The sequence below is a fragment of the Bos javanicus genome, chromosome 23, assembly GCF_032452875.1.
Source record: "Bos javanicus breed banteng chromosome 23, ARS-OSU_banteng_1.0, whole genome shotgun sequence".
Taxonomy (NCBI): domain Eukaryota; kingdom Metazoa; phylum Chordata; class Mammalia; order Artiodactyla; family Bovidae; genus Bos; species Bos javanicus.
In genome coordinates, this window is record NC_083890.1 from 43,699,848 (window position 1) to 43,716,004 (window position 16,157).

General features: G+C 44.7%; 1 protein-coding gene across 11 annotated transcripts in view; it reads right to left on the reverse strand.

Annotated features, from left to right (window-relative positions):
- PHACTR1 (phosphatase and actin regulator 1) overlaps positions 1 to 16,157 on the reverse strand; it is a 525,946-nt gene that overhangs the window by 55,695 nt on the left and 454,094 nt on the right. For 8 of the 11 annotated variants that reach the window (XM_061398847.1, XM_061398845.1, XM_061398846.1 and 5 more), the window contains 2 exons: positions 12,684 to 12,851; positions 10,583 to 10,789 (listed from right to left, as the gene is read on the reverse strand). In XM_061398847.1, the coding sequence (XP_061254831.1) occupies positions 10,583 to 10,789; positions 12,684 to 12,851 (375 nt within the window). The remainder of the gene's footprint in view (positions 1 to 10,582; positions 10,790 to 12,683; positions 12,852 to 16,157) is intronic. The other 3 variants (XM_061398849.1, XM_061398851.1, XM_061398850.1) reach the window with 1 other exon arrangement.

Here is a 16,157-nt window from a genome sequence, read left to right on the forward strand (position 1 = left end):
ATATATCTGAGTCCTATCATGAAAGGATAGGACCCTGGCTGCCCCTGTGAGAGTCCACCTGGCCTGATCCTTCCCAGCCTGGGAGGCAGAAGATAGAAGCTGAGAAAGCAACAGAGTGCGTGGTGTTTCATTTTAAGTAGTTCAGTTCAGTTCAGTCGCTCAGTCGTGTCTGAGACTCCATGGACTGCAGCACACCAGGCTTCCCTGTCCATCACCATTAAAAGTGACTTCCCGGACACCCACTGTACGTAAGTGGGTGAAAAAACCTGGTGATGGTGAATCAGGCAGCAGAGCACAGAGGTTTCCAAGGCACCATCCGACAAGTTTTCCAAGTCTGTAACATGGCCCTGTGGGGAGGGAAATGGCAAGGTCCTCCAGCTTCCAGCGTGCTATTCCAACATGCTCAGCCCTGCATTAGTACTGAGACCCCGTGGGGAGGATGCAGAACCAGGCGTTAGAAAACCTGGATGCTCTGCTATTAACTCTGTGTGTGTGTGTGTGTGTGTGTGTGTGTGTGTGTGTGTGTGGGTAGTTGCTCAGTCATGTCTGACTCTTTTCGACCCCATAGACTGTAGCCCGCCAGGTTCCACTGTCCATGGGATTCTCCAGGCAAGAATACTGGAGTGGGTTGCCATGCCCTCCCCTCCAGGGGATCTTCCAGACCCAGGGATCGAACCCTGGTCTCCTGCACTGCAGGCAGATTCTTTACCATCTGAGCCACCAGGGAAGTGCTCTGCTATTAACTGGCTAAGAAATATATCTATGCTTCTTGGGACCCGGGCACTTTTATATCTAAAAATCCAGGGGTTAAAAATGCCTCCTTTATCTCGACAGCATCTCCCTGAACACGACACTTTGCATCTCTCTGATGCATGATATTCATGGGTGATGGGAGGATACATAAGACCTCCTGCATTGGTAACAATAAATGGGGTACAGGCAAAGCTCTCTGCTTGCTGACTTAGAAATGGATGGGTCTTCTGCAGCCAGACTGATCGAGATGCAGTATATTCATAAATCTGTCTCTGCTGATGGAGTGGAAAGAGCAAAAACCAGTTCCAGAGAACAAGGAAAATAAACCCCAGCTATGTCACAGAGCTATAAAACCCAAGAGGACTGTATTTCCAAACGTGACACAGCTCTGGCTTATGACTTCAGACAAGAAAATGAAAACCCCAGATGACTTCTGTAGTGGATCCTGGCGTCAGAGCACTGCAGTCTATGCACAGAACGAGTCTGGGCTAAATGGATACACCCTGAGCCTCTCTCCTCACCTTTTCAGTTTGCACCAGCTGTAGCACCTACAGAGGCATTTGTAACTGTTTCTGTATCAGACAGTGTCATCAATGATAGTAGCACTTAGCATCCTAATGAACAAAAGTGATGTAAGAATTTCTCAGTCATTTGCCACCTGGTTCCAGTGAGTCAGAATCTCTGATCTCCTTTCGTGAATACAGGCATCCATTCAAAAACATGAAGAGTTTATAAGAAGCATATTTAAGTTTATAAGAAGTGTTCAGAGTCCAGTATCACAAACCAAAAGGCAGAGCACCAAAGAATTGATGCTTTCATTTATTGTGGTGCTGGAGAAGACTCTTGAGAGTCCCTTGGACTGCAAGGAGATCCAACCAGTCAATCCTAAAGGAAATCAGTCCTGAATATTCATTGGAAGGACTGAGGCTGAAGCTCCAATACTTTGGCCACCTGATGTGAAGAACTGACTCACTGGAAAAGACCCTGATGCTGGGAAAGATTGAGGAGAGAAGGAGAAGGGGGCGACAGAGGATGAGATGGTTGATGACATAGTTAATGACTCAACGAACATGAGTTTGGGCAAACACCGGGAGATAGACAGGGACAGGGAGGCCTGGCGTGCTGCAGTCCATGGGGTTGCAAATGGTCAGACATGACTGAGCAACTGGACAACATCACCAACTCCTGAATCAGATTCCCTGGGCTGCTAGAAGGGCTCCACTAATCCCTTTGGGCCACCTTAGGGATTGTAAGGTAGTCTGGCCCTTTTTTGGTCAAATGCCTGGAAAGGCAAAAATGTGTTGATTGACCCCTCATGGTGAGAAGGACAGAAGAGTAACAAGTGATAAGGTTTAAACGCCATCAGCCTGTGTAGGTCTCCTGAACCAGCCTAGCAGATGGACACCACAATGGACACTTCACGTGGTGAGGACCAAGTCCAGAACCTGCCAAAATCCTAAAAGAAGGGCCATTATCACATAGGCACCCCCAGACCCTGCCTTTGTTTCAGAGCCACTTTGCAAAGATACAATTTTGTTTTTAAGTGGATCCTTCCTGTCATCTCCCCAGGTGGCCTCGCTGAGATGCTGGCGACACTGGGCAGTGGAGGGGCTGTTCACCAGCCACCTGGGTCACTTGGGCATGTCAGCTCTCCTGCAACTACACTCGATCTTGTAAAAGTCAAATTACACGTCAGGAAAGTGCTCTCAAAGAGTCAGAACTGCAGATGTTTCTATAATCATGAGAACACACATTTATTCCTAAGATCAGTATTTTGTTAGAAATGATTTTTAAGTTATGGATAAAAACATATCCTCTGGTTTATTTTTGCACCAATGTTGACTTGTGCTATTGCTCCCAGGGAGACCAGGCAACGAGAGGGCCAGGAAATTGCTATCCGGGTGGTTGAACCCAAGCTTTCCACATGACAGGTGTAAAGGAAGGTGAGCGGGTCCGGAGGTGGACAGCAGAAAGGAGCCTGCATTGGATGTGCCCGCCAGGGAGGACTGCTGTTTGTGACCATCCAGGCAAAGGCTAGGAGGGAGTCAAATCAAAATCGCAAAGTCCTGGAAACAAACACACACATGCTGGTCTGGTTTCAGAACCCTAGAACCAGGGGTTCTCTCTGTGAGGTTCAAAGGCAGTAAATTTAGATCACAGACAAGAAAAAACTGCATAGACTATCTCCCTATTAAGAGGTAGTACAGCAGAAAGTAACCCCATTCCCTGACAGCTCAGATGGTAAAGAATCCGCTTGCAGTGCAGGAGACACAGGTTCGATCCTTGGGGCAGGAAGATCCCCTGGAGAAAGGAATAGCAACCCACTCCAGTATTCTTGTCTGGGAAATCCCATGTACAGAGGAGCCTGGTGGACCACAGTCCATGGGATCTCAAAGAGTTGGACATGACTGAACAACTGACTACAGACTACACATCAGAAACCAACATAACACTGTGAATCAATTATACTCCCAGTAAAAATATGTATTTGTGGATGGAAGATAAGATATCTGGGGTTTGATTCAAAATAATCCCATGGGAGAAGACTGTCAGAGGGTTAAAAGTGAAATAAGACTGGTCTAACCAAGGGGTACACAGAGGTTAACCATAATAATCTCTTTACCCATGTATATGTTTGGAAGTTTCCAGTATAGAAAAATTTTTAGTAAAGAAAAAATAAACACTGCTTGGAACATGAAAAAAAAAGAGGTAGTATATTCATGGTTGAACTAAGAAGTTCAAGCTAGATCCATGTTTTAAGAAGGAGAGATGGGGACGGCCACAGTTCATCTCTAACTCTCCATCCATCTGATGTACAATATTTATTCACCGTTTAAGGACATGCTCAGGTTTCTTGCATTTATAGTGATGGCGGTGGCTGGTCCAACCATCTGCAGAGCATCCCCACTCCCCCATGCGATTCCCAGTGTACTTGCTGACACCTAAGGCTGTACCGCAGGTTTGCCCGATGGATGACTCTGATGTTTAACTGCTGCTCTCAAAAGGGGTGGCTTTTCTACCTATGCTATCACATTTCCTTTATTTTTTTTTCACATTTCCTTTAAATACTACAGAACACATGAGAATTAGATTTCATTTTCAGCAGCACTCAGAGATGGAGAACAATGTGCACAGATTCTCCTAAAGAAGAAAATAACCTGCTATGAACTCTTGGGCAAATGATCATCGAGCTCCTCCTTCAACACCTCTGCAATGGGGTGCTGTGCCTCTCACAGCCTCCTGTCCTGCTGCTGAGGGGCAGTGGCCAAGGACCCTCAGGGAACACAGCAGACCAAATCCCCACTCTGAAGGGAAACCTGCCGCTGGGACATTTGAACAATGTCCAAGAGGAAGATCCAAGGGCAGCAACTCTGTGTCCTCTTCATTTTCAGGGAGACACTGGATAGCCTCAGTCACATTCATCCATCCAGTTGTAAATCCACCCAACAGCAGCATCCATTTTATCCAAGCAACGTCAAGGAGACAGGCTTGGATGAAATCAAGCAATTGCAGCTAACGGTCCTCAAAAGATGTCCACTTCTTCCTCCAAAAAGTTGCATCCCTCACCACAGCTTTCAAGGTTCTCCAGTTTCCTTTCAACCCACTGCTGGCCTGATCTTTCTTGATTTCCCTAGCAGAATCGCACTTTCCTGACAAGCTGAGCCATTTGCCATGTCGTGAACACCCTATGCCTCGTATGCACGAGCCTCTCTGAACCCTGCTTCCTACTTCCTGGCAACCTCCCTTCCGATCCCTACTTGTCTTATTCATCTCTAAGGCCTGTCTTAAATACATCCTTTTCTACCATGCTTTTCCTGAGTCTTTCAAAAGGATTTGATCTCTTACTATTTGAATTTCTTTAGAACCATGTTTATACATCTTCAGATTAAACATTTTCTGTAGCTTACAACCATCTACAACTCTGAGAGCTGATAAGAGAACACTTTTTGTAAACTGTGTCAGGGTTGGAAGAGTACTTTGCTCATAGTGCAAAAAACACACAAAGTGTAAGCACCATTCAGACATAATAAAAGACAGAAATCCACGCGAGCTACAACGTGGATGAACCCTGAGGATAACACGCTAAATGAAAAAAGCCAGCCACAGAAAGACAAATTGGGCTTCCCTGGTAGCTCAGATGGTAAAGAATTTGCCTGCAAGGCAGGCGACCCGGGTTCGATCCCTGGGTGAGGAAGATCCCCTGGAGAAGGAGATGGCAACCCATTCCAGTATTCTTGCCTGGAGAATCCCATGGACAGAAGCACCTAGCAGGCTACAGTCCATGGGGTTGCAAAGTATTGGACACAACTGAGCAACTAACCGTAGTGAAATTCATAGAAACAAAGAGTAAAAAGGTGGTTACCAGGGTTAAGGAGAGATAAAGGGGACACTGTTTAATAGGCAGAATTTCAATTTCGCAAGATGAAGAAGTCCTGGAAATCCACTGTGCAATGTGATTATACACAACATTACTGACTGTACATTTTAAAATGGTTAAGGTGGTAAATTTTATATGTTTTCACCACAAAAAGAAAAGTGCCAAGTGAATTAAATCTGCACCCTAACAGCACTACCAAAAAACGAAAGGTACTCTGCTGCAATCTTTACCTTGATCACAGAGGTCAGAGCAGAAAGCATCCTTTTAAACATGTTTCATCAATAGACAGTCCTTAGATTCACTAAGAAAAGAATTTCTGTATTTTGAGAAAAGACAACCAGGACCAGAATACTAGGGAGAAATGGGTATAAAGATTAAACTCAGGTAAATGTCCCATTTCTTCAAAGTATCAGTTATCCAGAGACTGTGAACCCTAAACTTCTTTAGGAGGCTTCTGAGTTACTATCCATTTTTTTCTGTTTAAAAGCACAGTTGAGGTCCAGGGTCCCGATGCTCTAATCATCCATTTTCTTGCACTTTCTGAATACAAAGCCAGGAAGGAAGGCAGGGACAGAGATGAAAGGAGCTGGGTGATTTGGGAGAGTTGGAGAGGAAGCTGAAAGAGAACAAGGAGGGTGGGACGGGATATTCTGGGGGAGAAATGGGGCCAGAGGGTCAGACAGCGACAGAGACACACGGTGAACTGACGGATCAGAATGTGATTGTAGAAAACCCACGGTGGACACTCTCCTCAAAACTAGAGAGGCAGGCTCTAAATAGAAACACTGGTTCTACCTTGACAAGCCCTGGATAGAGGATTCTCATTAGACACCTGCTGGGGCTGAAAAAATACCACAGGGCCTGGACGCTGTCTGGCAGAGAAATCTGCAGCTACAAATACTTCGTAACATTGAAACTAGCAATCAACCAGTTCTGGTGATACAGTTAAGTTTCTCTGTATTCCAGGCTCTAAAGACAGTGCTACAAAGTCACATTAGCAGAAGGACTTGTTTTTGAGGATCAGGAGGAGTTCCCTTTCTTTGCTGAATTGTGTGTTTCCAACGGTGGTCCAGTGCTTCCCACGCGATCGGCCCCATTCTTGATCCTCAGACTGTCTCGTTCTAGCACGTGCTTTGAAACCAACTCGACTACTTTTTCTCTTTATAGTCAACTGCCTTTTAAAAGTTATTTTCAAAGGGCTGAATTTTTTTTGTCTTTGAGTTATACAAAAAAAGCAGATTTTCTAATTTGTTAAACAGATTAAAAAGCAAGGAAGCCAAACAAGCCAACCAAAACAAACAAAACCCGAAGAAGACTAATGACTTCATTGTCACAAATGTTAAGAATAGGTATCTTAGTGGAGATAGCGTAAACTAATGGTTACAAGTGAGGACTCTGGAATAAAACGAAACAGATAGAGTCCATCTAGCTATGTCACCATGACTAAGTTATTTAACTTCTCTGAATTTCATTTTCCTCCTATGAAAAAGAAAGAATAAAGATGCTAGTATTGTAAATTTTCCCAAAAATGGCACCTGCCATTATTACCTAAGTGTGATTGTCAAACTGTGAAGCTCAGCTAGCACATAAATTGATTATCCTTCATTGCAATGGCTCCTGTAGGGTACCTAATCACAGGTACCTTATGCAGAAGGAATAGATTATTCAGGCAATGTTTAACATTTGATTTCTGGAGCCAGGATGACTGACAAAGAAAAGTAGGAGACAATATTTTTTGCTTCTACCCCTCTTTTTTTCTGGGGTCAGCCATCCTTCTAAGAAGGATACATTTGGAAAATTATTCATCTCAGATCATATTGGTTACGCAACGAGCTCTGCTGGGCACTGTGTCCTTCCAGAAAGGAAAGGAAGTTAATGCCCAGCAATTCCTGATCCTATATTACATCCGCTGCATGCATACTGATGTTGGAGATAAGCTGGATGAGGATAACAACGAGAGAAGAAGAAAGATAGTTTGGGAGAGAGAGCGGGCTTCTATCTACTGGCTGAAGAACAGAGAAAATGCATGAGACAATCTCCAAGTTAATTATGGTTTTCTGGATTAAATGGAAGCAAATGCCAAAGCAGAGGAATTTCTGCATATCTTTCCCTGCATGTACCCAGCTGCAGTCCAAGTCCACGTTCATGCTTCCTCCAGCATCCACCGGACCATTAACCACTGTCACTTCCTATTAATCACGCATGGTGTCTTTCAAACTGTTGTCTGTTTCCTTTTAAACATGTCAACAGAACAACAGATACTGAGAACACGCTAAAACTCCTAAGTCTCAATTTAGAGTTCTGCTAGAATTCTCAGTTTATTAACTCCTTCTGACACGGCCCAGATGTCTCTAGAGTAATTAGTAACCGAACAGGGTTAATGTGGCTGCTTCGTGGTGATGCAGATTCACTGTGACGGATGGTTCACTTACAAAAACGAAGCAAGTTCAGTCAAGTTTAATCCCGAAGGGGAAGCACCACACTTGCCCCCTGTACACATCTGTGCCTATCTCGTCATCATCGTATTTAAGTGGCTACCAGGTACAATACGGTCAGAGATCATCAGCTTTCACATATTTTTTTAATCCATTTGGCCCAAGCTCTATGGAAGTGAGATGTACAGATAATGGGTAAAATTCACTCTCTCGGGGAAAGAACAAGGGGAGCCAGAGAGACAAGGCTAACAGAGCGAGAGAGTCCTGTAAATGCCAGGCTTGTGGCTGAAGTTCTTAATTAGGTAAATAAATTATAGGGAAGTGTTTGTTTTTTAAAAAAATACTGTCAAGTCTTTTTATTTTTTTTTTAAAGTCTTCTGGTGTGGGCCATGTTTAAAGTCTTAACTGAATTTGTTACAATATGACTTCTGTTTTTCATGTTTTGGTTTTTTGGCCAAGAGGCATGTGGGATCTTAGTTCCCTGACCAGGGATTGAACTCACACCCTGCACCCTGGAAGGCAAAGTCTCAACCACTGGACCGCCAGGGAAGTCCCTGTTAATTCTTCTTTTAAAATGTCTTATCTACTCATCCATTCCATCTCTTCCCACTGCCATCAGCTGATAATTTTAGCTTCTGTTTCAACAAATGGAGCGGCCTCTCAAAGTGTCTCCCTGCCTTAAATTGTTCGATTTAATTCAACTAATGCTTCTGGAGAATGAGGCGTACAGGTGGCTTCACTGGCTTCTCGGTTCGGCTGTCAACCTCCTCTTCTTCTGGTTCATTTTACACAATGACCCAGGAATGTATTTTAAAGTCTAGTTTTCACCCTATCACTCACTCCCCAGCTCAAAATCCTCCAAAGGCCACCACTGCCTAAAATCGAAATTCTCACATGGTAGGTAGGAGTAAACCCTCTCTCTCAACACAGCCCAAGAAGGCCCCTCCATCCCAGCTCCGCCTCCTTGTCACTGGCCTGAAGCAGGGCCACCTCTGAGCCTTTCCTCATTCTCTTTAAGTCCCTCAAGCCTTAAGGGTGGGCTCAAGTTTCAGGCTCTCCAGGAGCCTTTTTAGCAGACTATGCTAAACGGCAAGGATTACACCTGATGGTAGTTATTCTGGCATTCTATTTCTGGAAATTTAATGAGGATATATTCATAATTGTATATATATCATATACATATATACTGAGCTGTCATATTTTGATACCTAGCACAGTATTCTGCCTACAGTTAGGTGTGCTGAATAAATATGTACTATATACAGGAGTTTACTTTTTTCAATATTTAAGCTTTCTCAAGGGAAACTTGGCCTCTCAGTCTTAAAATGTACACAGACCTTAAAAGTACATAATTTAGTTCTAGAATCAGAATGAGCAATTCTCATACCAGGAATAAGTGAGGAAAAACTCAGAAATGCTTATAAAAATACATGCACATTGTGGAGATATTGAGTTTTTTATAATAAGGAAGATAGAAACCCCTTAAGGGGTCCCTCATTTAATTGGGGTCCCCTACAATGTAGCTAACAAAATCACTTTGTGGAATATTTTAGTAACATGAGGACCAGTTCATAAGACATAAGTGAGGGCAAAGAAAAAGTAAACTAGCATTTCACTTTTTCTGTTAGATCAATGACAGACAGTGGTTATCTTTTCAGGGAGGCTTAAGAAGGCTCTTTTCCTTTGTGGTTTTCTCTGCATTTAAATTTGGGAACACTAAAGTGTTACTACTGTGTTGAGCAGTTTCTTTAATTGGAAACTTGCTCTTTTGAACCACAAACACCGACTTGGATGGGTATGTACTTTGATAGAGGAGCCTGACACAAACTTCTATTTGAATTGTAACTAATAAGCCTCTGCGTCATGTGAGAGACGTCCTATGGCCATGGAAACAACAGTGATTGACTTAGGAATCGGGAAACAGGGTCTAATGTTGGCTTTACTGCAGAATTCCTGCCAGCCCTGGAAAAGTCACTTCTTTCCTTGAACCCCAGTTTTTTAATGATAAAATAAATGGATATTCCTGCACCCTCCTTCCATCTTACAAAAATATATAGGGATCAATTAGAAACTATTTATCAAAATAGCAAACATATAAAAAGGAAATCAGTCAGTATCATGTGGGATTATTATCAAGGTTGGAGAAACATCCCTCTGAAATCTTGAACCTCCGATTATACCACAACTTTAAACCACTAAGTGCTAATGTACAGCGAAGCGCAATTCCACTAAATGCCCAATTTAATAACTGGAGGTGCATATGTTACCTAACACTGAACAATGAATTTTAAAGTCATTTCAGGTAATTACAAAATATTGAACACAGTCCCCTGTGCTATATAGTAAATCCTTGATGCTTATCAAGCTTATCTATTTTCTGTAGAGGTTTGTATCTGTTAATCCCGTTGATAATCTGAAAATATATATATAACTGAATCATTTTGCCATACACCCGATTAAAACAGTATCATAAATCAACCACACTTCAATTAAAAAGCAGTCATTTTAGGACAACATTCCTCTTAAAAGTATTTTCCACAATATTTTGCAAATTATTATCTTTGCTCCCCCCCCCTCCGCCAAAGAGAACAGCACAGGTATACATTTTAAAAGAAGAAATACACTGGGTTTCAGATGAAGTATTCAGAGACAAAAAATTGAATGCTTTAGCAAACTCATGATGAAGAGAACAGGTGCTCCTCTATCTCCATGAAGATTTGGACGGTGAATCTAACCTACCTAGACGGGCAAACACTCTTAGCCACATCAATGCCAACGGACATACTTACTGGTGCACACGACTGGAGGCCCTGAGCACGTGGCTGGCAGGTGTATACTGCATGCCTCGGAACACACACACACAAACCCAGGTCACAACGGCGTGTACCAAGACACACACAGAAACACCAAAGTGTCCCACAGGGCGACCTCGCCAAAGGTTCTCAGGTAAAAAGCAAGAAAGGATCCCGTGAAGGGAAGGCAGGGCGGCGGGTCCCCAGAAGGCGTGCTGACTCACCTGGTAAGTGGTTGCCAATCCTGGCAGTGGGTTTGGGAGGCAGGGCGGGGGGCTGCTTGAGGAGAGAGAGCTGCTTCACGGGGGTGTCCTCGTGGTCTCCAGGGGAAGCAGCAGGTTTTTTGGGGGGCAGGAACAGGACTGGTTTGGCTGAAGGATCTTGGGACAGGAGGGCTCCAGACTCACTGGCAGAGGGACTCTCTTCGGACACTGAGGGGACAACCACATGACACACGAGGACATTACACACACGCAGCGCGGGTGGGGCTGGCGGCAGCCGCGGGGGCGCAGCGCAGGCCAGCGACGCGGCAGAGCGTGCAGCGCGCATTCCGCGGGCGCGCCAACACCGACTCACGGACCACGGCGACAGGCAACAGATGGGCAGGCACAGAGGAGCAAGGACCAGGAGCCCCTCTGAGCCTCCTTGGGGTGTGTTTGCCCTTTGCTCCCGGGTCTGAGGGCGGCCTAGGGGCTGACACTGGGCAGGCAACCCCCATATCCTGGGGCGGCTGCTCCTCCAGGTTCGGGGCCGTCCAAGCTGCACATCAGTGTTCAGGGGGCCCTCTGCAGTTTCAGGGGCACTGGCTCCTATTGGCTCCTATACACCTGGACAAGGTGAAGGATGCTCCAGATTAACATCCTTTTTGTTTTCTCTGCTCCTCTCTCCTACCCTCGCCAGAAGCATGGTTTTCTCGTTTGGATTCTGCCCATTCCTTATTGCTCCAGGCCTGCCTCTTCCTCTCCCCCTGGGGGTGGGGGGGCAGGACCCAGACCAGCTCCAGTTAAGAGCTGTCCTGGGTGGTAGCAGAGGTCCTCCCATCAGACTGGTGACCTAGCCGAAGACTGAAGGAGACTCTACGATTTCCCAAGGGTGACAGATCTCAGGACAACAAATCAAATCTGTCTGATCCCAATGTCACAAGGAAGGCTGGAGAGAAATCTCAATTTACGGCTTTAGTTGGAACAATCTCTCCAGCTGGGAAGGGGGGAGCTTGGGAGGGAAATGCAACTCAGATGCATACTCCCCCCTACCATCACTGCTCCAGTAAGAAAGCCTGTACAAGAGTACTCCCCTGCCTCGTCCTTCCTCCCTAATCCGGGCAGCAGTGTTCCTGACAGCATCAAAGCCTTGCACATCATCCGCAGGAGAACCAGGTTCTCCCCTGGCTCAAGGGACATTGGTGTTACCAGTGCTGGACATTGATGGAGCAGCGACTCACAGGGTCCCAAAGTGAAGCAGGGCGCCGACTCTCTGAACCGCCATCACTCCCGCCTCCTGCCTGAGCTCCGTGTTGCACACTTTGCACACGGTGTAGACAGGAAGGACGTGGCCTCCCTCCCCAGACTCCAGACATTGCCAGAGGTCCCTCCCCAGAGGCTGGTCTCCTGATAGCAAGGGCCTCTCCTTACTGGCTGTCGGGAGCGCGCCACCATCTGGCTAAAGAGGACCACTCTGCAGTCCTTCTGAGGGACTGAATATTGGCGACTCTGGACCAAAGAGGGAGTGGCGGTCAGATGGCATCACAAATCACCTGTCAGCAGGCTACAACTTAACCGGTTAAGTTGTACAATTAATACATCAATTTTATACGGTAAACTGGTACAGTCTGCTAAAGTGATGTAACAGTTAACTGTTATATCGGGATGAGGATTCAAAGGCATACCCGGGCTTTGTGACCAGGTGACTTAGATATCCTGCAGAAGCATGGGGCTCAGCGTTAGCAGGAACGAATATTAGAAAACAAAACGATGGCGTTTTAAATCATCTATATTACAAAACAAGACCTATCCTCTTTAAAGAGATTTAGGTTTTAAAAGTGTTTTTAAAGATTGTAGAAAAATAAATGGATATTTCCTCCATATTTTTACACTCAGCATGTACTGGGTTGGCCGAAAACCTTGTTCAAGTTTTCTGTAACGTTTTACGGAAAAACCCAAAGGAACTTTCATGACCAACCCGATACTAAATCGGTCACTTCCATCCTCATTTCCAGGAGATCCTTCTATTCAGGGGGCTTCAGAACAGAAGCCCAGGTCCATCCAGGCTGAAGGCCCGCCACACCACATGCTGGGGACCAATTCAATGTCTATCAGGGGGCATTACCTGTCCCATCCATGATGTCAGCAGGCTGGAGCACCTCATATGAGCAGGGATCCCTGGGCATCGGGACTGGCTCCATTTCGGACAGGGCAGGCAGAGACAGCTGGCTGGAGCTCAGGGACTGCCCGTTTTCCAGGGAGTCATCTTCATTTGATATGGAGAGCTCCCCATCTGTTGGAGCGAGAAAGAGACCGCAGAGTTAGATATGCCTGCCTTGCAGGAAAGAGTGACATTTATAGCCTGCTACCTGAGTCTGGATGCTTTTGAACAATCTTCATCAAGACCAGACACAAAGTCTGCACTTGTTATTTTGCTTTTAAGGCATCTAACCACCAGGGAAACCATTTCCAATGATCTTCAGTAGTGTGCCTGTTTTCTCTCCATCGACAGATGAATGGATAAAAAAGATGTGCTGTGTGTGTGTGTGTGTATGTATGTATGTGTATATACATATGTATGGAATATTGTGAAACTGAAAAGTCACTCAGTCATGTCTGACTCTTTGCAACTCCATGAACTGTAGCCCGCCAGACTCCTCTGTCCATGGAATTTTCCAGGCCAGAATACTGGAGTGGGTAATCATTCCCTTCTCTAGGGGATCTTCCCAACCCAGGGATCGAACCCAGATCTGCATTACAGACAGATTCTTTACTGTCTGAACCACCAGGAAGCCCATATGGAATATTACTCAGCCATAAAAAAGAATGCGGGAATGCCATACACAGCAACGTGAACCTAGAAAAAAACCCTAGAAATCATCACACTAGTTCAGTGAGCCAGACTGGGAAAGACAAGTATCATATGATATTGCTTATGTGGAATTAAAAAGAAAAAGATACGAATGACCTTTTTTTTTTTTTAAATAAAACAGAGACTCACAGACATAGAATGCAAACTTATCGTTACCAAAGGAGAAAGGGAGCAGGGAGGAATACATTAGGAGGTTAGTATTAACATATACATTCTACTATATATAAAATATGTAAATAACAAACAAGAACCTACAGTATAGCACAGGCAACTATATTTTTGCAGTAAACTATAAGGGAAAAGAATCTGAAAAAGAGTGTGTATATATACACACACACACACACACACACACACACATATATATGTATAACTGACTATCTGTGCTGTATACCTGAAACTTACACAATATTGTTAATCAACTATACTTTAATTGAAAATTTAAAAACATTTACAAAAGTTTTAACATTTTAAAAGTGCTAAAAAATCATAATATACCATGTTTTATATTTGTTCTTTAAACAAAAATGAAAATCAAATTTTCTTCATAATTTTTGAAAACCTGGAAACACTAAGCAGGACTCAGAGATGGAAAACGAGGTCAGGAATTCCTACTTCTGGGAGCCAAAGGCTTCAAGCACTCAACAGCATGGGGACCTGGGACATCAAGGCACTAGGAAAGACTCACCCTATCTTCTCGGCACCGCTGCCCACATCCAATCTCTCCAAGTAGACACGTTTAGGGGTCTCTGAGCTTCAGCTGCAGGGTTGCAGCGGCCCAGAGTCACTGGGAGGTGCCAGGATTCTCCTGGTGCCCATCACTGATTCTGCCGGGCAGGGTGTACGCTTTGATCTTGTCAAAGCTCAGCAAGACAAGGAGCAGCCAGTTAACACCACGGTGGAGGATCAAAGTCTCCTACACAACGGCCGTTTGTCAAATCAAAACTCCCTGGGTGTGATTTCCTCCTAGCCCAGGGGAGTCCTAGATAGCTAGACATTAAAGTCAAATTAATTTTTAAAGAGGACTGAAAGCTGTTCCAGCCAGATGAATAAATATCCAGATGAAAGGCTCTAAGTTATGTTTGGGCAGAAACACAGAAATCAGCAAAGCAATTACCTGCCTTACAACGAGAAGACAGATGATTTACTTGAAGAAATACAACAGTGAAATGCCTCCATGGTTAATCATGGATAAATAAGCTTTTCCTTTTGCTGTGTTCCTCCCAAGGCTTTAATTTTCTACACAATGATGATACAGCAGCAAAAGATTCCTCTACCTACCCCCTTTCCTCCTCATTTAGAACTGGCCTGATGAAACGCATGCTCAACAGAGCAATTTATAAACTGACAGGCTTTAGGCAGCATATAGTTCAAGGACTTATGATATTTGACCTGAAATTTTATACACATAGAAAAAAAATATAATGTACACCAAAAAGTCATTTGAAGCAGATAATTTAAAGCACTAATTTTTGAAGACTGTGGGTTTATTTTTTCTTTCTTTTCACTTGGCCTTAAAATTTTTTTTTGTTAATTGGGCTTTTCTTTGCTGTTGGTCATGCTGCTTAGCATGTGCGATGTTAGTTCCCCAACCAGGGATGGAACCCATGCCCCGTGCAGTGGAAGTGCGGAGTCTTAGCCCCTAGATGGCCAGGAAAGCCCCTCACGTGGCCTTTTTATATGTCTCAAATGGAGGCAGTAGTCACTATAATCGTGATTAACAATACGGCTATGACGTCTCATTCCTAAGAGAAGAGCAGACTGTCAGGCCAAGGCTATTTGGGAAACACTCAGCTGAACTGAGAGTACCCAGGATGGGAAGAGCCGCGCGCGGTTGTGAGCGTTAACGCAGCGCCATCCAGAAACGGACAGTCCTGGGTCCTTTACTTCGTCTTGTTCAAACCGACAACATGGGAAGCACCTCTGCTTCGGGTTCCCAGGTGGCGGAATAATGATGGCACTGCCGTCAGGTTTACTGCATCGCTGGGAAACCATTCTGATTTTGGATGTTCTGGCACCCCACTCCAGTACTCTTACCTGGAAAATCCCATGGACGGAGGAGCCTGGTAGGCTGCAGTCCATGGGGTCTCGAAGAGTCGGACACGACTGAGCAACTTCATTTTCACCTTTCACTTTCATGCATTGGAGAAGGAAATGGCAACCCACTCCAGTGTTCTTGCCTGGAGAATCCCAGGGACGGGGGAGCCTGGTGGGCTGCCGTCTACGGGGTCGCACAGAGTCGGACATGACTGAAGCGACTTAGCAGCAGCAGTACAGTAAAAGTACTGGCTTAAAACAGCCAGAGGATGAGGGGTTTCAGGGTTTTCGCCATATTTTGCTTCTTTGGGGCAAAGATGTGATGGAATGATCGCTACATATTTTAGCTACTTAGACTACTTACGTCTAAGAACTGTAGATGCAACATTAAGGGGAAGAAAAGACACCACAGCAGTAGCGCCAGAGGTCTTGGTGGTTACGGGGAAGCAGTATTGCTCACCCCTCTTGGGACACATCAACTCTCAAAAAATTTAGCTCCCTACGGGTTAAAAAGTACCTTTGCTAAATCACAAAGGCCCAAGTCATTTGGGAGAGGAAACCAATCTGGTGAATTCCACCACCGCAACTTCTAAATACACATCTCATTAAAAAACAAAATTAGAAAAAAGGAGAAATATGACATGAATCATATTTCTACCCTAACAGAAAAGTTCTTTTTCCATACGTAGTTGT